The sequence below is a fragment of the Temnothorax curvispinosus genome, unplaced genomic scaffold (genome assembly GCF_003070985.1).
Source record: "Temnothorax curvispinosus isolate PA1 unplaced genomic scaffold, ASM307098v1 QBEX01011003.1, whole genome shotgun sequence".
Taxonomy (NCBI): domain Eukaryota; kingdom Metazoa; phylum Arthropoda; class Insecta; order Hymenoptera; family Formicidae; genus Temnothorax; species Temnothorax curvispinosus.
In genome coordinates, this window is record NW_020220783.1 from 123717 (window position 1) to 142716 (window position 19000).

The 19000-nt window shown below is 37.8% G+C and overlaps 2 protein-coding genes and 1 long non-coding RNA gene across 3 annotated transcripts in view; 1 reads left to right on the top strand and 2 right to left on the bottom strand.

Annotated features, from left to right (window-relative positions):
* The first annotated feature begins 6 nt into the window (after window positions 1-6).
* LOC112461059 (THAP domain-containing protein 1-like) lies at window positions 7-3935 on the top strand. Its single transcript, XM_025026126.1, has 4 exons — window positions 7-463; window positions 677-863; window positions 1512-1738; window positions 1965-3935. The coding sequence occupies exons 1-4, from the start codon at window positions 399-401 to the stop codon at window positions 2212-2214; spliced, it is 729 nt and encodes a 242-aa protein (XP_024881894.1). The 5' UTR covers window positions 7-398; the 3' UTR covers window positions 2215-3935.
* A 1366-nt stretch (window positions 3936-5301) lies between these two features.
* LOC112461057 lies at window positions 5302-9651 on the bottom strand. The gene is made up of 2 exons (XR_003041511.1): window positions 9567-9651; window positions 5302-9486 (listed from the first exon to the last, which is right to left on the bottom strand). It is a non-coding gene; the product is annotated as an uncharacterized LOC112461057 (long non-coding RNA).
* A 479-nt stretch (window positions 9652-10130) lies between these two features.
* The window catches only part of LOC112461060 (protein patched), a 38639-nt gene continuing 29769 nt past the window's right edge, over window positions 10131-19000 (bottom strand). The window contains exons 7-12 of the mRNA XM_025026128.1: window positions 15611-16018; window positions 14818-15462; window positions 13384-14583; window positions 12656-13144; window positions 12413-12536; window positions 10131-12004 (exon numbers count right to left, since the gene is read on the bottom strand). Coding sequence (XP_024881896.1) covers window positions 11868-12004; window positions 12413-12536; window positions 12656-13144; window positions 13384-14583; window positions 14818-15462; window positions 15611-16018 — 3003 coding nt within the window. The 3' untranslated portion in view covers window positions 10131-11867. The remainder of the gene's footprint in view (window positions 12005-12412; window positions 12537-12655; window positions 13145-13383; window positions 14584-14817; window positions 15463-15610; window positions 16019-19000) is intronic.

A 19000-nucleotide genomic window follows, 5' to 3' on the forward strand; every position in this document is an offset into this window, starting at 1 on the left:
AGCTGGTTTGGGTTTGTTGGTTACGTTAGGTTAGAATCTCGTAGTTGTTGTTTGCTGTCAGAAAGCTAATTTGACATAACTGAGAAAACCTGTACAGAAAGAATTAGCTTACAAAAGAAATAAGCGAGGAGAAATAATTTTAATTTTGAATTTAATTTAAATAAAGGAGATAATCTTTTATCAACGTTATTATCAACGTATTTTATACTCATTACTTTTCGTTTAGTATTTTTTAGAAACTGTATAAAATAATGTTTTATAATTAAACATTCTTTGTATTAATTGTTCCACAATATTACGTTTTACAAAAATTATAAAGGCAAGATAAAGAAACTGAAATATAACTCCAAACAATATAAAATAACAGTGGCATAGTTTAAGTTTTGATTATTTATAACATGGTTTATACATGTAACATATGTGGAGAAGCATATAATTTGCAGGCAGCTATAACTTTCCATAGGTAAGTGTATTTGATAAGCAAGTCGATTTATTTTTTTATAACTAATTAGATTATATAGCAGTAGTTGCTAATGTAAATTAAGAAAAATTGGTCGTACATTGAGTTAGAGTTTACATATGTATCTATTTAATGTGGTAGTTATCAAAATTGTTGTTCAAGGAATAGTTTTTGTGATATTAAATAAGGCAGCTATAGTCATTTTATTTATTTCAGAATCCCGAAAAATAAAGGTAGAAGAGAAGTTTGGCTGAAGTCCATTGGGACAAAAATAAGAAACTTCAAACCGCCTTTGTCGGCGAAGATTTGCAGTCAACATTTTACCACCGATTCATTTTATTTATCTATAGACGGAAAGCGTCTTTTAAAGGCCGAAGCTATACCAACTCTATTTCATATAACGGTATGTATTTAAGACAAAAAAATTATCAATTTGTTTAATAATATGTTAATGTATAATATAAATTTATATTGTGTATAATAGTTTGTGTAAATATTAATAATGCTAAAAAAAAAAACTAAATTCAAAGTCACGTATCCTCACGAAAAATGATTGCAGATTAATGGCAAATAATTCAACACAATACCCCAGAGACAGAATATATAGATTTTTAGAAATAAAACCTGAAAAGGCACTACTCACTTCAAATCATCATAACTTAATGAAGAAATTGTAGTATAATAATTAAGCAAATATTTTAAAGAAAAATTATTAAGTTTTACAATACAAAAAAAAATTAGAGAATAAACTTTGTTCTTCCTGTGCACATCAAAGTTGAAGTTTATTCCTCAATTTTGCAAGATTTACTTTAAATCAGCGCTGTTTGTAATAAAATCTTATTTGTAGAGAAACGTGCTTTGAAGCTTTTGAAAGCTAAGGCTTTAAGCTTTAAAATGCTTTTGCAAATATCATTTTTCGCGAAAATACGTGACTTCGAATTTGGTCCTTGTCAGCGCTGATTTTAAGTGACTCTTTAATTAATTTTGTTGAGAAGTGTATAGCAATATAATGTGCATAAATAAAAATTTATTTAAAATTTTGCATCTGTAGCGACGAAGATTAGAAACCTACCCTGAAAATGAAAACGACGATATTTATGAAAACTTACAACATGAGAATGAAGCTAATCCAACTATTATGGCTGTATCATCTACAGTGACAACACAATCTGATACAGCTGATGAGATTCATAATTCGGATGCAACTTGCGAAACATTATCCACTTCTAGAACTATTGTACCACAAACTGAAACGCAACACTTATCTAGTGAAACAAGGTTATATGAAATTAAATATTAACCGAACACATAATTAATAAACGTGTCCCTTTTCTAGTTTCGAATTTTACAAGAAATATATATATAAAATGTAATGTAAACGTCAAGAAAAATTCAATGCTTGATATCTAGCAATAACTAAAAATTAATTTTAAAGAACAAACATCTCTACGTATTATAAAAACGCAAGAAAAGTTTTTAAATTTTAAATTTTTAATATTTTCAGACAAAATGTTATATCTATAGATGAAGAAAATTCACAGAATTGCAACAAGCTGCGAAAACAATTACAAGAAGCCAACGCACGCAATGCCATGTTACAGCAGAAACTGACATGTTTGCAGCAAAAAAATAGACGTTTCGAAAAAAGTATAAAAAAGTTATTGACATTATTGAAACATTTTTACAAAAGAACGAAGTGCTATCAAAAGATGCTTGTAAGATATTCAAATAAAGTAATGAATACGCGCATCTAATACTTTATAATAGAAAGAACAAAAAATTGAATTGTACAGCACATTTTATTTTAAATGACAACAGAATACTTTCTGAATTATTGATGTGATTAACAAAAGAGTGTTTGTTAAATATAGTCTGTTTCGAGGGCGAAAATCTGTGGTCAGCATAATTTTGTTCCAAATATTGTAAATGAATAAGAAAGTATCTTAAATTTCAAGATCAGTTTTATTATAAGTTTTGTTTCTTTAATTAGAATCATTTTTCTTACATAATTTTTTATTACATTAATTCGTATAAATTTTGCATGTAAAACTTGAAGTGAGATCATTGAAAAGTGAAGAATAAATAATTGTGTTTTAATATGTGCTTTTATGTAAAAAATAAAATATTCAGCATATCTTTCAATGACTTCAATACTTTTACGCAAAATAATGATTTTTTTTAATACAACACAAGCAACTTTTATCTAAGACATAATTTTATATAAAATTTTACGATCTAGTAATTTTTACTCTGTTGAAGCATTAAGATGTCTAAAGTTGTAAACGTTAAACATTGAATATACAAAAATTTGGATATTGGATAACAGGATTGTTAACGAGCGGTTAAAAACTAAAGTAAAATGTATTAAAAGTGACTATAGACAAAAACTTGACTTTGAAAACAAGATGTTGATATTGACAACGTGTTGTGCCATGCCGGTATAAGTATAAGGGTTCGTCTTCCACAGAAAGTCAGTCAAATAAATCTCCACTTATTATTTTATATCAATATTTATTAAGTAAACTGTAGTTTATATAAAATTGTACAATAATTTTAAGTTATTATGCGCTGACGCCAAGTATGACTCGTATGTGTTTGATCGTGAGACTACTCCTGTGTTCGTGCTCTTTTCTTGCTTTTTATTTCGGCGGGTTCATTGCTGAGTCGGTTTCGCCAATCCGCAATCAGCGTTCTCTGTATCGGAACTTTGATGCAATTTCGAATATCGCCATATCGACCATACAACTGGTTTGGGCTGATTTATCTTTCGCGTTATTATTATTCTTAATTGCTATTGAACTAGATTATTGCTAAATACGCTATTGCTGAATTTAATCGCTATTTCTGGTCGCTCACAACATCCTTTCCTTGATAAAAAAAGAAAAACTGACGTATGAGATTTGCATTAATTATTTTTCTAAAGTCATGAATTGAATCCTCCTTTTTCTTTTTCTGTAAGATTACTTTCTTATTTGTGCTTAACTTAATTCTACAGTTACATTGTTCTTATCTTAGTACAAACATTTTGTATGTATTAATATAATATATCGCGTTGCGTTTGTATTCCTGCTTATAAGTATAGCCAGATATTGATGTGAAAATAATTATGTTGCGCCATTTCAATTAAATTTGATGCTGAAGCTAGTTGTTAGAATGTTCAAACTTTTTGCAGCATTATCATAAACGCTTGAGTGTTCTATGTAATTATTTTGATGGTCCTACATAATTATTTTTAAATCGGTATCTCATCTAATTTTTATATATTTTATACTTCAACAAAATCGTTCGTTTCGAAAGTATTATATTTTTTCAATGTCGTTTCCATTTATTGACAATATATCAACATAATTGATTATATTTTTATTAGCATATTATAAAATTGAGACATAGAAAAAACGAATTTAATATCGTTCAGCTAAAAAAATTAAATCGATGTGAATTATGTGTATTATGAATCATGTATGTGTATACATTGAATAATGTGTATTATTTGTATAAAAAATATAAGAATTAAAAGTAGCGTTTAACATGACAAATAATTTTATACATTTAGATTAAATGTTTAAATCAATATTTAATGTCTATTCTTTAGAATTGTATTAATATTTAAATAAAAGTATTGTAATATACATTCTGAAATAATTTCCAACTAGCTATCTTTAAAAACTTTTAAAAGTAATAATATATACGAGATGAAAAACATTTGTTATATATTGTTCAATAGCAGTATATAATTACATACATATCAATAATGTTCGCGAGAACGGTTACATAAATTCCAAGTATTCGCATTTTGGGTCTTAAATCATATGTACGAAATAAATGTAATATTCATTGTATTAAATTTTTGTACTTTCATCAATTTTATGGCAATATTTTATATAATTTCATAACGAGAGTGTGCATAAAAAAGAAAATTACAATGCCAAAAATAAGATTTATCTCGCAGGCAACAAAATTAATTGTCATTTGTTTCAAACAAAATATAAAAATATTATCACATCCCAAGAACATCTTCTCATTAATAATATAAAAGATTCTACCTGTATGAAATGTCTTTACGAAGATAATAATTTCAATATAATAGAATTACCTCCTAATATAACAAATATAACAGACATACAATCAGAAGGCAATATTATACAATCTGCACAAGATTCTATTCTAACAGACAGTACTAGAAGCGAAGAAAAAAGTATTTTAAAAGAAAAAAATACATGGGCAACACAGAATACAATATTACCCAAAGATCTCTCACAGCCTTATTGTATATCTTAAAAGAAAAAGGTTATAATGAATATAATGAGTCAAGGTACATAAAGATACAAATCCAGTAATTTTAAACAATAACGTAATTTATAAGATATTATGTAAAGACTGTAATGCCTCATATGTAGTACAAAGATAACTAAAAACTAAAAGATTTAGTGGACACAAAACAATATTAAAACGGATCCATCTAAGCAGAGTGTTATGTCTAATAAATGCATTTGTATGTATGTAGTATCTGTTTTTTGTTCTTAATGTTACATCCGGCATAATTAAATGTACAGTTTTCGTAATTTGCTTATTGTGCCGATCGCGTCGATTAGATCTCGTTTGTTATTCATTATTTTATATATAGTTTTTAAACGTGTTAATAGCAGTGTCAATTTGGCATTGTCCTTTTATATTATCTGGAGGATAGTCTGGCACATCTGCTGTTACTGTGTCACGAAGGTTCTTGCGCAGTTCCTTGGTTTGATCTAGGTAATCTTGGAGTTGTTGATATCTGACCTCTATCGCTGGAACGCCGATTTCGGATTGCTAGTCTCCGTTTGCTGTAGTCGCCCTATTTTTTTCAAAATAAATTTCTAGCTCGTAGCTAAATTGCTATACTTCATACGGTACGTGGTACGGACACGGTATAGTCAGATTCTGCTTCTTTTGTAGAGTACTGAATGATGATGAGCTTTCTGTCAGATAAGGATTCAAGTTATCTTACTTCGAATCCTGTGATCTTGGCTCGCCCGTTTTTTTTTTTCGTTTGCTTGTTTAGTCTATCGTAAGTTTTCGCTTCATCATACATCAACTGCAATCAATCCTTTGCTCGGGTTCATGCGCTACCTCACGGAAGGGTGTGTGTAAAAGTTTGTCGTCGGAGAATGATAACGAGATACATCGTAAAGATTTATCGCGAATGGGCAAACATCTTTACATTGATGAGCATTTCAACGGTTACTGGTCAAAGGGTCGTAGGGAGAATAGGACAGTGTAGTGCAACTAGACGGTTACATAGATAGAAAACCTATACTGCGTATTTTCGAACATGATTTCTCGGATCAACGCATCACACAGGAAGAAAAAGTTATCTGACTAACTTATTATAAACCCGAGTCAGCTCTGATCTGCAATCAACTCATTGGCCAAATACAATAAACCAACAGCTGTATTACTAGTATAAATCATCTCTGTAGCGATCATCACTTTTATCGCCAAGCGGATTTAGGTATCCAAATAAAAAAATCGCACCCATTTCTAAAGAATCGGGTCCAACATGTCTTGGAGACCAAACATCGAAATCGTCAGAATTGTCACCTATTCGCTGACGGCAAACTAGTAGAGATTCACCGCCTCTTCCCTTTGACATATCAACGGGATGAAGCTTAGCTACATACACACAAGGTTTCAGTTTAACATATCGAACACTGATATCATCAAAGGTCGGAAAAGTCTCAGCCGATCCAAGTAATATAGAGGAGGTGTGACCAAGTTCTTGAAATGACTGCGCGATTTATTTTGATAATTGAATAGCTCATGATAAGGAAAAATCACGCTCACCATTATAGCGAGGTACAAACATTTGTCCTTCAATGGTAAAATAACCAATCTAATTAAGAACTACTGCCAATGGCCAATAGGAAAAGAGTATCTGGAAAGTTAAACTTGATACGGTTAACACGGGAAAACACTTCCAAATTAGAGGGAAAGTTGGTATTGCATCTTGCTGCAAACATCTTACTTTCAACTTGCAGACACCCACATAAGTGTTTCAACGTCATATTCAATGGATTTTTTTTTATCAAGAGTCTTTTTTAGAATTGGATCAAGCGCAGGTGCAATGTTGGATGCGCAATGCAATACTTTAGCGACTAACTTGCACAAATCACCAAGGATATCCGTATCAATGGGAATTTCACGTTAATGTTTAATAATTGCAGAAGTCTAACATTTACTGGGCAACGAATACCTAAGTGACATTCTGATATTTTTAATTTCAGCCTGGAATTCAGTGTCGAATTCTTTAATTGTTAAAACATAATTGAGTTGTTTAAGTTGCATAAGACAGCTATATACTGCATACGAGCCGTTTTCTTCGCAATTGTAGATGAGCGAATCGCGTAAGCATCAGATGTCTTATGCGGTTGTTCACCGAGAAGATGAGCAATTCCGAGATAGAATTCGGGATTTGTCAAGCACTCTGGTGTCCAAAAGTGACTGGTCTCTCCAGTTAAACCCATCCTCGCGGCAAAGTCTATTTCCATAGAATCGTCGCGCACTCGGGGAAGATCGTGGCAACGAAGGGTTCCCGTGCCGTTGCTGACCAGAAGCGATGCCTGACCCATGCCTCTGTATTCAATCCGATGACAATAGACGTACTTAGAATATTTCCGTCCAATACACTGCAAAAGGTTTTGAATGGCCGAGACATCAGCGAGAAGATCGTTGTCGCGTGAATACTCCTGTGGCATAAAGTCATCAGGGTTTAACAGCACCGGGAAATCACCAACGTCTACTCGAATTGGTGCAGCAAGATCACCCTCACTTAATCTACGCCCATGCGCTTGGGGTGCTGGATCTCCACCCCACTTAGCACCAGGAAGTGGTGAGCGATCGTAAAAATATCGCCGGACATCTCGAGGAGTTGCAGGATTGGAGAGCATCCGTACAACGGATCTTAAATTCGAAAACCTGACGGTAGTAGACGGTTACATAAATAGAAAACCCATACTGCGTATTTTCGATCATGATTTCTCGGATCAACGCGTCACACACAGGAAGATAAAGTTATCTGACTAACTTATTATAAATCAACTCATCTACCAAGAACGACAAACCAACAGATGTATTACTAGTAAAAGTCATCTCTGCAGCGACACTAATATCGCCAAGCGGATTTGGATATCCAAATCTTAAAATCGCACCAATTTCTAAAGAATCGGATCCAACACGTCTTGGAGACCAAACTTTGAAATCGTCAGAATCGCCTTGTCGCTGACGGTAAACTAGTTGAGATTTACCGCCTCTTCTCTCTGACATTTCAACGGGACGAAACACATTATACAGCTTAGCTGCATACATACGACCTTTCAGCTTAACATATCGATTACGGATTTCCTCAAAGGTCGGAAAAGTCTCAGACGATCCAAGTAATATAGGAGGTGTAACCAAGTTCTTGAAATGACTGCGCGATTTATTTTGATCATTGAATAGCTTATGATAAGAAAAATCACGCTCACCATTATAGCGAGGTACAAACATTTGGCCTTCAACGGTAAATTGACCAATCTCATTAAGAACTACTGCCAATGGGTAAAGAGTATCTGAAAGGAGCGTGTTGGTACGCTCAACACGGGAAAACACTTCCCGATCCAAGTTAGGGGGAAAATTAGTATGGCGTCTTGCTGCAAACATCTTACTTTCAACTTGCAAGGCAGACACCCACATAAGTGTTTCAGCGTCATATTCAATGGATTCTTTTTTATCAAGAGCCTTTTTTAGAATTGGATCAAGGTGCGCAGGTGCAATGTTGCATGTGCCATGCAATACTTCAGCGATTAACTTACACAAATCACCAAGGATATCCGTATCAATAGGAATTTCACGTTGTGGTTTAATAATTTCAAGAGTCCGACATCTATTGTGCCACGAATACCCAAGTGACATTCTGATATTTTTAATTTCAGCCTGGAATTCAGTGTCGAATTCTTTATTCTTCTTGGTGCGAAAGACTTCGACCTGTTTTTGGATAGTGACGCGTTTCTGCTCGCTACTGTACCTTTAGCTTTCTGTCACTAATTTGTATTATTCTATTAGTAAATGGTCGACTCTGAGTCCGTATGCGCGTACACTCTCGCTAAGTTTCTGCTTTAATGAATTAAATTCAATCTGTAGACGAATAGTGCTTTGTTTTCTTAAATAACTTTCTAACTTCGCTTAAAGTTGTGGACAACTTCCTATATCCCTAATTTCAAAGTTGATCATTGTTTTTCCTTTTAATTTCATACAGAGTATTGCCTCTTCACGTGACGTGGTAGAATTCTTTCAGGTGAAATACGTTGTTATCGTAAAATGTTAGCGACAACTCTCTTATATGCGAGATTCTACTGTTCGTTCAGCCTGAGTTCTCCGATCATGCCTAAGTTCCTATCGGGCGTAGTCTATTTTCATTAAAGCAATTAACTTATTGTATTGAACTGGTATCTGTGTCCCTCGAACAGGAATACGCGCTCAATCAACTGTATCCGGATGTAACTCTGGTTTCGGTCGGAGAGCTTTCGCTAGAATAATGCGCTTTTAGATTTCTACGTACGCTTTTTCTGCTTAAAGGGCTTAGGAGGTTAGGCCTAGACGCTCGTCGGACCGGTTCGTTATGTAACGACGCGTTTCTTTTCACGGGACGACTAATCTCGCTCTTCGACAATGTTTATGCGCTTTTCTTAATTGCTAAAAACTTACAATAACGTAGCGAATCGTATGCTGATTTCTGTCTGCTAATCAGCGAGTCACCATCACCATTGCGATAAATCGGTGCTTTCTCGGATTTCGCTGATACCCACTCGTCGGCTGCTACTGCTAATCGTATTTCTTTCGTTCTGGACCTGGCTTCTCCTCTTAGGATTGCTGCACTACCTGAGACCGATTCGCTTTATGTTGCAGGCTTCTGGATTGCTCTAATGGTTGGATTGGTTGGTTTTTATCTATCTTCACGATGGCGCATCACTCCCCCTAAATTGTCATGCCGTGCCAGCATAGAGATTCGTCTTCTACACAGAGTCGATCAAGGAAACCTCCACTTGTTATTTTATACTAATTTAATTTGAATAAACTGTAGTTTAAATCATACAATACGGTTGTTATACGACAGCGAGCTTGACAAGTAGCATAAAGTAATACCAGTACACGTTCGATCGTGAGACTGCAGAGACTGCTCACGTGCCACGTGCCACCGGTGCCACGTGTTCGTCCTCTTTTTCCACTTTTGGCACTTTTTCTGTTTCGGCGGCCAGGATAAAGGTGGTCGATAAAGTTACGAGTAACTTTATCGACTACTGATTTTAAAATGGTTGGTATTCGCGAATCATAAAAATTAACCATTTTAAAAATAAATAAAGTGGGAAAATACAATTAGATATGTGGCAATACTAACAAAAGTTTCAAGTCAAAAATAAAAATTTTTTAAAATTGGTAAAGCCCCACGTACATTACGAATTTTGTATAAATATATAAAAGACTATAATAAACTACCTTTTTCATGAGATTAGTACGAAGGGAGATTGATATAATTTAATGCAATTTAAATGTTTATAATCTGATTTCTGAATTTTCGACTTTACAATAATACAATTAATTTTGTGTCTTAATCTTATTTATGATTGCCGATCAAATAACGGCAGTAAAAATAATAATGTTCTTATTACAATGTTATTTATATTTACAAAAAAATGGGATTATAAATGGTACAAGTAGTAGCTTTTACACATTCGTTACATAAAAAATAATTAGATTCTTACAATAAAGTTTGCAAAAGAATGAGCCATGGACACAATTTATACGTATATTAGAGGTATATTGACTATTTTTCCCATCCGAACTTATACAACATGTACTTTATACAAAATGCAAATACCGTCTCGCAGGACGCTTTTCGTACACTTTAAATACACATCTCGAGTCTCGCATATGTATACAAAATTGACTTGGCATAAGGAATACTTCTCGCTTATATTGTACATAATTTCACGAGTCACATCTCATGACAATGCGTGCCGCAGTTACGCCGCGTTATATTGGTCACTATATATTACAACTTTGTACACATTAGAGGTATGAATATCAGAATAGGAATATATACTCCATTAAATTAAGTACCGTTGTTATCGTAGGCAATGAAAATATTCTCGTATATTCCGATATAAATAATTATTTTTACAAGTCATCATATGTTTGTGCGTACAAAATATTGCGCTCGCACACACACACACACACACCCGCAGAAACGCCGAGGAATACTATTAAAATAAATAATAAATAGATCTCAGAGATTCAGTATCGTAGTATCGCTCCTAGTCACATACATACACACTGCGCGTTACATATGATTAATGTAGAAAAAAATAAATAGTAATATCTGGAAATTTTGTCGCTTGTTGCCGCACAATAAAGCGTCGTCCTCGTAAAATTTCACGATTACATTTAAAAACATCACATCTTAGTGACGGTAAAATCTTTAGCTTTCTAATTAAATAACGAGTATATGTATATATACATCTTAGTAAATGCTTTTTCTCGTTATGCATTACGCAAATATTACAAATACGCTCACCGACACAAACGCATTAGTGTCAGTCTCTGATAAACAAAGGCACACCGGCATGTATTGTCATTTCTCTTTCTCGAAGAGTATAATATCATACAATGTCCTTATGTGCTTGCCAGTAGAGTACATGACACTACTCTTGTGACGCCGCAGTCATTAATTAAATAAATTTATCTAAAATATATATTTTAGATAGTATTTACCTAAAATAATCTAATACATTAATTTATCAAGTTGTACACATTATTGTCCTTGGTAATACTATTACATATTCGATGAATACTATTACTGTTGAAATATTCGAATAGAATCCTATTTTTCTCACATCATTTCGGTTAAAATTTGCTTTTGATTAAGAACTTTAACAATTTACTTAAAACCTTGTAATAATTCACGCATTAATATACACATAAAATGTAAATATCCGCTTCTAATATCAAATCCCAAGTAAATATAATGTTGGTTTTTACGGAGAAATAATCTATTTTAAACTTAAAAAAATTCGGCGTACAGAACACAAGATATTAAATGCGCAACAAAATTGTTTCCAAAAATATTCATATACATAAAAATGCGATTTGTGTTATAATGCTTCCGCTTTAAAATCCGAGTAAAGACAACTCATGTTGCATTACTCATTTGAGACAGAGGAAAATAGTGGAACAAAAGAATAAGGAGTTAAGTAAGGATGAGGGAGGGGGAAGGGAAAGAAGAGGAAAACAGGAAGATATAATGGAAAATCTATTAATCTATCCTAGTCAGCCTTCTGTGTTTTCCCGCCTTGCGTGGTACTTGAGCAGTAGCTGCCGGTCCCCCCGGTACTTGTTATTAATGTTTTGGGTTAGAGTCTGAATCTGGCTCAGAACTGGAACTGGAAGACTCCCCAGCATTAATGTTCGCACTGCAGCGCGAGCTCCTTCGACTACTGCTGCCCGAGTGCCGGCATTTTTCACGATCCATTCCACCTATAATTTTCATGAAAATGAACATATATTTTTACCATCCCCATCCATCTCACATTGATTTGAGAAAATGCTACAAGATGGTAACTAAATATATAAAGATATAGTATAAAAGTAGCACAGAAAATTAGGAAAGATGTACATCACATACTTTTATTTATGAATCTGAGTCTTGCAATGTGCACAGGTTTTAGTAATATAATTTTATTCTATTAATATTAAGAAAATTACCAAAACTTACAATCTCTCAAAAAAAAAGCATTGAAATAATTCGAAAGCGAATATTTCCAACAATATATCATTACAGTCGCATGCGTTAGTCAAAAAGTGTTTCTAATTAGTTTAAAGTATCGAATAACATTAAGGGAATATTTTGGAGGTTTGAAAATTTATCAAAATGAATGTGCTTACCAGCCAACGGTGTGTGAACTTCGACCTTGATGTTCGCCGTTGCGGTGACTTTAGTGGTGATGTGTGACGTGGGCGGAATCGGCGATGTTCGACTAGACCCACTCGTATCCGATCCGCTACAGTTCTGTTAGTCAAAATGAAAGAACACGCTCGTTAGTCATGCTCGGAGAAGCGTGACAAATTTATTGGAAAAAGTATATCTCATGCTGATCAATAATCAATCGATCGCGAATCTCAACGCACCTGATTGCCACATGTGGACGTGGTCTCCACCTTGAGTTCCGGCTGGACAATAATACAGGATTCCTGAGTGCTGTGCCACGAGTTGGGCTCCTCGCTGATAGTCGTGAGCGACGGCTCGGCGTGCAGCCGGGCATTGTCGATTTTGTGAGATCTCCTCGGCGGTGTGGGCGGCTTGGATCTCCTCACGACGGGCGACGCCGGCGGCGTTGGCGTGGATATACGATCCGGATGATCGTTCGGAATCACTTCTGCCGACGGACCAATTAGAGACAGCAAAATAGGAAAGAAGAAGACGCCATTCACAAGACTGATGCCGATCACGCAGAGTAATACGAGGAAAAAATAATTGACTATAAAATTGAACTCTGAGAAGGCGAGCATGATCACGGCGAGCAGCGTGGTGAGCGCACTATGGACAACCGGAGCGAACATGTGTTTCAGAGCTAAGCGCATCCTGCGATCTCTGCTGCCCACACTGGTGACAAAACTCTGAAAAAAGAATAGGAAAACCAATTAGAGTCAAAGTAGAAATGTTGATGAATAAATATATCAATAACGATCTATGTCAATATAACAATTGAAATAACAATTGTAACAAAGCCAAAACGTTTCAATCTTTTTCAATCTTTAAAAAAATGTTTGACATCATAAATTCAATATGCCCGAAACAGCAGGTGAAACGATTAAATTAGAAATATGCTAATAAAGAAGTTTTTCAAATTACTTACCAGGCAGATATGCACCGTGAAATGAACAGCTATGCCCACACTAACTACTAGCAGTACAGCAGGCACCGCGCTCAATTTGATGTCGAACAGACCCATAATGCCTAGTAGTTGCGTGATAACACCGAGAAGAGAGATGTTGACCAACACGGCAGCCCATATATTCAGTAGCAGCAGTCCGACGACGAAGAGGCTCACACTTAACGCAGCCAGGAGAGCGATACCCATGGAGCTCCTCAGATCCATATATTGTTCCCAGAAGAGAAACAGTATACCGGACGGGAAATTTGGCAAACCGCGTTCTTCAAACTTTTTGCACAGCTCCCGGACACTACCGATCAACTGTGTGATATCTTGCGTATCTGTGAGCCTGTGCAAGTAAAACGGCATCTGTCCATACGTAAGCGGCATGCTCTTAGGGATCTTGAGCTCATGATCATTAACGTAGATCCACTGGCGTGGCTCGGGTCTCAGATTTGCCTGTGAAGCACCGTAAGCAAGCGCATCGTTGGATGCCCATGCGCTCAAGTAGTTGTAGAAAGCGCGTGGATTGATGATACCGTCCGAATCGACCAGTCGCACCTGAGTAATCAGCGTCTTGTCGATTGGATTGTCTACGTAACCCGTCTGCACAAGTAGTTTATACGCCAAGATTGCCTCATCGCTCGCGTTCGGAAACCATCTCTCCTGGGTAATGCAACCGTTGTCGTATTCCTTATCGAATGCCGTCTGCAGGCCCTTTAGCCAGTCGCGAAACAAGCTAAGCCAGAACTCGGGCAGACCACCATTGTCGTTCTTGATGACGTTCTTGATCCGCATAAAGGCGTCGTGATACTCGTACAACAATCGTTGATTATTCGGATATTCAAAATCTCGGCCGGTGACCGCGTACATGTTGTAGAAGCCAAAATGCTTCGCCTGGGCAGACAGGAATGCGTGCTCGTTCGAGTTCTGTGGCACCAGATCGGTCAGATCCAGACCGTCACGTAGACGTATCGCCTCCCATATGCTACCAGTCAGCACGACGGTCAGGATTATCATGCCGAACACTTTGGTAGCCGGTCGACTGATGAAGGGTGCGTAGTGCCGAGATGCAAGCTGCGTCAGGGAGAAGCTCAGACAATCATCTTGCGAACAGCCGGTCAGCGCGTCCTCCTCGGTGCACTGTTTATCCAGCTCCGAGTCGATGATATTTCCACCTATCTGCAACACGAATAGGATAGTTATAAATGATTCTGCGTTAATTTGAACTTGATGCAAATACATGGAAAGCAATTGCTATTGTTTATATTGTTTTACTTTACGTAAAAGCGTGCCCTTTTTTATTCTTGTCGAGTATCGTTGTAATCAAACATTTAATAAAATGTTTTCAATCTCTAATAAAATGCAATCCAGTATATATACGATATGTATGCATACATGTACGTCATTTCATACCCAGGATTCGTTCTGCGTATTCTGTGGTGTTAAAATCTGCGTACAGGTTTCTCGTCTCTCAGGCGGTATTGCCCTGGTGACTGTCTGCTTGACCGTGCCGTTGTTTTTCACGGAGTATCTATTTTTTCTAAGATTAGGTGTCGCCGGCAAGCAGCAGCAGAGGATGTCCTTCCTACCGGAACGTCTACGTCGCAAATCCAGGCTGACCATCGCGGGAAATATCAGCAGCATGGCGGCCAGATTGAACACCAGCAAAATACCGGCTTGCATACAGAATGTCCGAAGGGCTGGGATTGGAATTATCGCCGCTGCGAAAAAGGCAGCAACGTTGGTGAGACCTGTCAGTAGCACCGACAGGCCGGTTCGCTTGAGAACGACTCCCGTTTGTTCGCTGCTGGGCACTTCGTTCACCGATAATTCGGCATACGTATGCGTCAGCAGGAACATATCGTGCACAGCCAGACCGAGGGCAAGAAACGGCACTATTTGCGTCGTGGTGGCATTAAACGGGATTCCTAGAAGCGCGCAGAAGCCCAATCCTGCGGCTATTGTGGCGCAAATCAGCATCACACCGGCCATTCCCACCCCGGATTGCGAACGCACCGGATCCTTCCAACGAAAGAGGGCTACACCGGCATATAGCAACTAAAAAAATAAGACAAAACTACATCAATAAAATAAATAAGTAAAATGGATCGTAAATAAATAATATTTAGTGTTGGCATCTTCGAGCTTTATAGCATTACTCCAAACAATTGTGCATAAATTAATCAATCACAGAGTTATTTCTCACCATAAGCACAGCACTGATCGCGATCTTCGTGACGGACACATGGCTGTACTTCCCAAGGATGTCATTCATGGTTGTCGTGCTAAAAGCGTACAGATTGTACGGCGCCGACCCGTTGACCTCCACCAGCTTCTTCACTTCATTGCTGAACACTCTCTGCCAGGTCTCCAGAACCTTAGCCGCCTTCTCCTGCGTCCAATCGATATGATGGACCCTGTAGGTGTTCGCCAGGAAATCGTACAGCTCGCGCTCGCCCATCAGCTGCACCACAGTCTGCAGCGCGGCCGCGCGAGTTAAGTGGCCCGTCTTGTTGTGCTTGGCGCCGCCGACCACCAGCTCCTCCGGCCAGTGCATGTATTTGGCCGCGAATCCATAGCAGCCACCTGTCAGTTCGGCTCCTACATCAGGTACCTGTTACAGAAAGCAATGACGTTTGGGAAATTGGTAAAATGGAAAGCTCCCCTGAGCACAAATACAATTTTGGAACGTAGTTACGCGAGAAAAAAACGAAAAAAAAGAAGCTCTGAAATGACCCTTGTTATTTTTTAAATGAGGATAAAGCTCCATTCAAAAACTAGAAATATAAAATAATGGATTTCTTTCAATTCTATATGGAGCAACGATTGCTTTCGTCAATTCGATTTCAACAATGATAATAATTAACATTGACGAAGATGACAATTAAAAATTAGATTAATCCCCGAAATTTTTTTTAATCAAATGACAACCGCGTTTCAAGCGCAAGAGACTAGATAGAGACGCATTTCTTTTCCTGCTCCGCCACCTCAAGCCCTTCCGCAACATTTTGTTTTTCATCTATGAATTTCTCAAGCGTGACCGAAGGCAGAACCGTGTCAAGTCACGCCAGGAATTCCTACGGCAAAGAATTATTACAGGGGGTTCGAGCGACGTTCTTTCTTATAGGGTAGCCGGGGGTGTCGTGGACCCCACACCGAGTTGACTTTATAGGGTCCTATAAAAGGGCATACCGGCCGTGACTTTTAGACGATCAAGCTGCCTTGTCCACTGTCCTTTATATCATACCAGAACAGATGAGCGCCCACCACGACCGCGGCACGAAGAATAGGAATCTCGACAACGAAATTATTACCGTATCTGAACGTATCTCGAGCAAGACTTTCCTTTCCTCTTTCCACGCGTATAGAAATACAAACGCCGCGCCCATCCTTTTGACTCCTGTGGACTCTGACCAATTTCAATCGCGATTTTTCCTTTACAAAAAAAAAATATCGAGGCACCCGTGACTCCTGTATTACAAACGATCGAAAATGAAAGGCTTTCTTTGAAAATCGAAACTCCAGAGGAACAAATAAAAAAATCATAACTCTCGATTAATCTTAAGTCGGATCTAACTAAGAATTTTAATGTAAGATTTACACCGTTAAAATTCGTAATCAAATTATACTCATTTTTAATCATTCCATAGGTCGTCACTGTTTCTACTCTCAATATGTCGTTAATTTAATTAGAACAATCTTAATTTAACTAAAAACCAATGGAGCAAAAATAATACTGTTTCGTGTTAAAATAACAAATTTCGACACACATGGTATTTAAAAATAACAAAATGTTATTTAACTCAAAATATCGGTTTAAATTTCATCCTTTAATATTTAACAGTCGCGATAGATAAAAAGTAGAAGATCAAAAGAGTTATGCGAAGAGCGTGATTTTCATCATGCCGCTTTATACATGTAAGATTTTATTTTTTTCTTCTATCAATTAAATCAGGCGAAGTTAATATGACTAGACAGCCGTCCTAATTGAATTGAAAGCGCGTCATTAAGTGCCGTTGCATCGCGGAAGTGTACAGACGTAAGTGAAGAGGTACATAGGAAAGGCATACCAAATAAAGCCACCGTAATCGTCCGCGATCGCACGTGTGATTGAAATCGGTTACCTCACACCTGGCCGCGGCGTTATGTAATTCCACGAAGAAGACGTGTAGAATGTAGCCGAGCCGCTGGCACGCTTTTCATGCTTTTTACTCGTGCTCGCGACACGTTCGCGGCCGTCTTCCGGCGTTGGTACGTGTTCGAGAGAAAAATAGCTCGACGTGGGGTACGAGCACGTTCATTAACGTTTTATCGGGCTCTAGGGCTTGCGACACGCGGGAAAATTGTCTCAACGAACGAAATAGAAATTTATTATTTTTATCTTGGTCAAATAGATGGAACGTGTGTCCTATCGCGAGTCAACGACACAGCGCTTAATTAGCGTTGAATTAGCGGAGGGAAAAACGCGCGTGTGTGTGGTATCGCTGAGCGCGACTCTTTCGGGACACCCCGTGCATACGCGGAACACGCGATCCCGGGTTCTTGACTTAAACACCCGATCAACGTGCTCCGCCTGCAGCTACACTCGAAATATTCCGAAGCGCATGCATGCCGCGCGGCCGCGCCGCGCCGCGTGGCCATTAAGTGCAATTACTTTAAGTATGAGAGCGCGCATACCCGTTATGAAAATAGAAATAGGTGTGTGCCCGAGAGAGAAAGAACGAGAAAAAACGAGGGAGGGAGGCGGAAAGAAAGAGAGAGAGAGAGAGAGAGAAGGACAAGGGAAAAGGGAGACCAAGAGGAAGCCAGAGAGGGACGGGAGAGAAAAGAGAAAAAGAGAGGAAGGGAGGGAGGGGATCTTGGCCGATGCTAATATACGCATACGGGCGCGTAGCGATGCGATTCACGTTGTGCACGTGTCAGAGCACGCCGGGCCGCGCGTATGTTAATGACACCGAAATGACGGCCGCGTAATGCGATGCGCGGTGCGCGCGTGTATGTGTGTGGGACCGCTGCCGGGCCGGGCCCGGGCATGCTCCGCCGCCGCGACCACCGGCGTAGCGCAATAATGACGCACGTCACTCGATTTTATTATTTTAATGGGCCGCCACGCCGGCCCACGCGACTCGCATACTCATCGGCCGTTTTCGCGCAAGGGATCCGTCCTTTCTCATTCGGACACCGAGCCACCCCCTCTCCACCGTCTACCTACCCCGCCCGTCGATCCGCCCTTCTTATCTCGTGTTAAGCGCGACGTCACAACGAGACGACTTTTAATTAACGGAGACAACTATAGTTTCGGTCGCCTTCTCGTTTCCCGAATACCTAAAGGCTATACAGGCGTGAGCCGATTTATCTCCATCGATTTAATCGGTCCATTAGCATTTGTCGAAGGAATTTAAATTCATATTGAAAATCAAACAAATAGATCCATGACAAATCGCAAAAATTAGCATAAACTATTCACTGTAATGTCCACTTCTACCAATGTAAATTAATTAACTTTAATCTCGGTTCGACTTATTTTTTTTTATCTTCTTTTTATCTTTTGAAGCCGTCGTCATAATGAGAGCAACGTCGGACGCCCGATTAAAAT

Bases quoted from the DNA above. Each gene is read 5' to 3' on its own strand.
- LOC112461059 (XM_025026126.1), top strand. From the start codon at position 399: ATGGTTTATACATGTAACATATGTGGAGAAGCATATAATTTGCAGGCA. The intron at 464-676 runs GTAAGTGTATTT...TATTTATTTCAG, and splicing joins GCAGCTATAACTTTCCATAG to AATCCCGAAAAATAAAGGTA. The intron at 1,739-1,964 runs GTTATATGAAAT...TAATATTTTCAG, and splicing joins CACTTATCTAGTGAAACAAG to ACAAAATGTTATATCTATAG.